Below are 1,755 nucleotides of genomic sequence, written 5' to 3' on the forward strand. Positions count from 1 at the left end.
TTTCTGCTGTGGAATTGCCCAACTTAGTATATCATGGCCATAACTTAGCATCTCGTGGCCATAACTTAGCATCTTGTGATCATAACTTAGCATCTCGTGATCATAACTTAGCATCTTGTGATCATAACTTAGCATCTTGTGATCATAGCTTAGCATCTCGTGATCATAACTTAGCATCTCGTGATCATAACTTAGCATCTTGTGATCATAACTTAGCATCTTGTGATCAAAGCTTAGCATCTCGTGATCATAACTTAGCATCTTGTGATCATAGCTTAGCATCTCGTGATCATAACTTAGCATCGCGTGATCATAGCTTAGCATCTCGTGATCATAACTTAGCATCGCGTGATCATAACTTAGCATCTTGTGATCATAACTTAGCATCTCGTGATCATAACTTAGCATCGTGTGATCATAGCTTAGCATCTCGTGATCATAACTTAGCATCGCGTGATCATAACTTAGCATCGCGTGATCATAACTTAGCATATCATGGCCACGACTTAGCATCACGTGACCACGATTTAGCATCACGTGGCCACGACTTAGCATCACGTGGCCACGATTTAGCATCACATTGCCACGACTTAGCATATCATGGCAACAATTTAGAATCTCATGGCCTTTACTTAGCATCTCGTGGCAATAACTTAGCATCTCGTGGCAATAACTTAGCATCGCATGGCCACGACTTAGCATCTCGTGATCATAACTTAGCATATCATGACCATAACATAAAAACTGAAATCTCTATTGTGTTAACAAATTTTTATGTGTATTTCCAAAGTCATTGGCATCTACTCGAAAAATGTTCATTCAAAACAAGTCAAATTCGAAATTGACTGAGATCTCACCAATATATGTATGCATACTAAGTTTCATTAAGATATGATAAAAACTGTAGTCTCTATCGTACCTACAAGTGTGTAGATCGTATAAAATATGTAGCCCCTTTCCTGTTTACAAGAAATGTGAACACACCTTTGATTAACGAAGGTTTAGATTCAGCACAGAAACAAAGAGAGATATGATTGTTACTATAGCAGACGACACTACTGAGGTGGATAGCAGGTAATATACTGAAGTGGATAGCAGACGACACTATACTACAGTGGAAGTACAGTAAACAACACAGATATGGCCTACTTGAAAGATATATAGTGACATAACTTCACCATTTATATGAAATACTATACTTATATTTGTCACAAAATATTCACAACTTCTGAACAGAAAAAGAAAAAAAGGCTATATTTGATATCGTCATTAAAACTATGCTTCAAGTAATAAAGAAATTGATCCATAAAATTGGAAACTGCTATAAAATTTAAATTGCCACAGAAAAACGTATCCCAGTTAATTTCTCAGGTATTTTAAATATAATTTCCAGGCATTTTAAATATAAATTTCCAGGCATTTTAAATATAATATCGCAGGCACTTTAAATATAATTTCACAGGCATTTTAAATATGATTTTTCAGGGATTTTAAATATAATTTCACAGGCATTTTAAATATGATATCCCAGGCATTTTAAATATAATTTTTCAGGGATGTTAAATATAATTTCTCAGGGATTTGTTAAGAAATAAAAGTGTTATCAATAGGATGACGTCACTTACGGTTTCTAAATACTTTTGTTAAATTTTATCTTCCTTGTAGAATGACTGTGANACTCAACAAATCANACAACTATAGTCTTGTGTCTCATCATCAACAGTAATTAATATCTGAACGGAAAGTTGAGATCTG

At 34.5% G+C, this 1,755-nt stretch overlaps 1 protein-coding gene across 1 annotated transcript in view; it reads left to right on the plus strand.

The window, feature by feature from the left end:
- LOTGIDRAFT_175330 (hypothetical protein) overlaps positions 1-1,540 on the plus strand; it is a gene marked incomplete at both ends in the record, with an annotated part of 3,342 nt that extends 1,802 nt beyond the window's left edge. The window contains one exon of the mRNA XM_009056186.1: positions 1,486-1,540. Within this exon, the coding sequence (XP_009054434.1) occupies positions 1,486-1,540 (55 nt within the window). The remainder of the gene's footprint in view (positions 1-1,485) is intronic.
- Positions 1,541-1,755: the final 215 nt, after the last annotated feature.

Source organism: Lottia gigantea (assembly GCF_000327385.1).
Source record: "Lottia gigantea unplaced genomic scaffold LOTGIsca_268, whole genome shotgun sequence".
Classification (NCBI taxonomy): domain Eukaryota; kingdom Metazoa; phylum Mollusca; class Gastropoda; family Lottiidae; genus Lottia; species Lottia gigantea.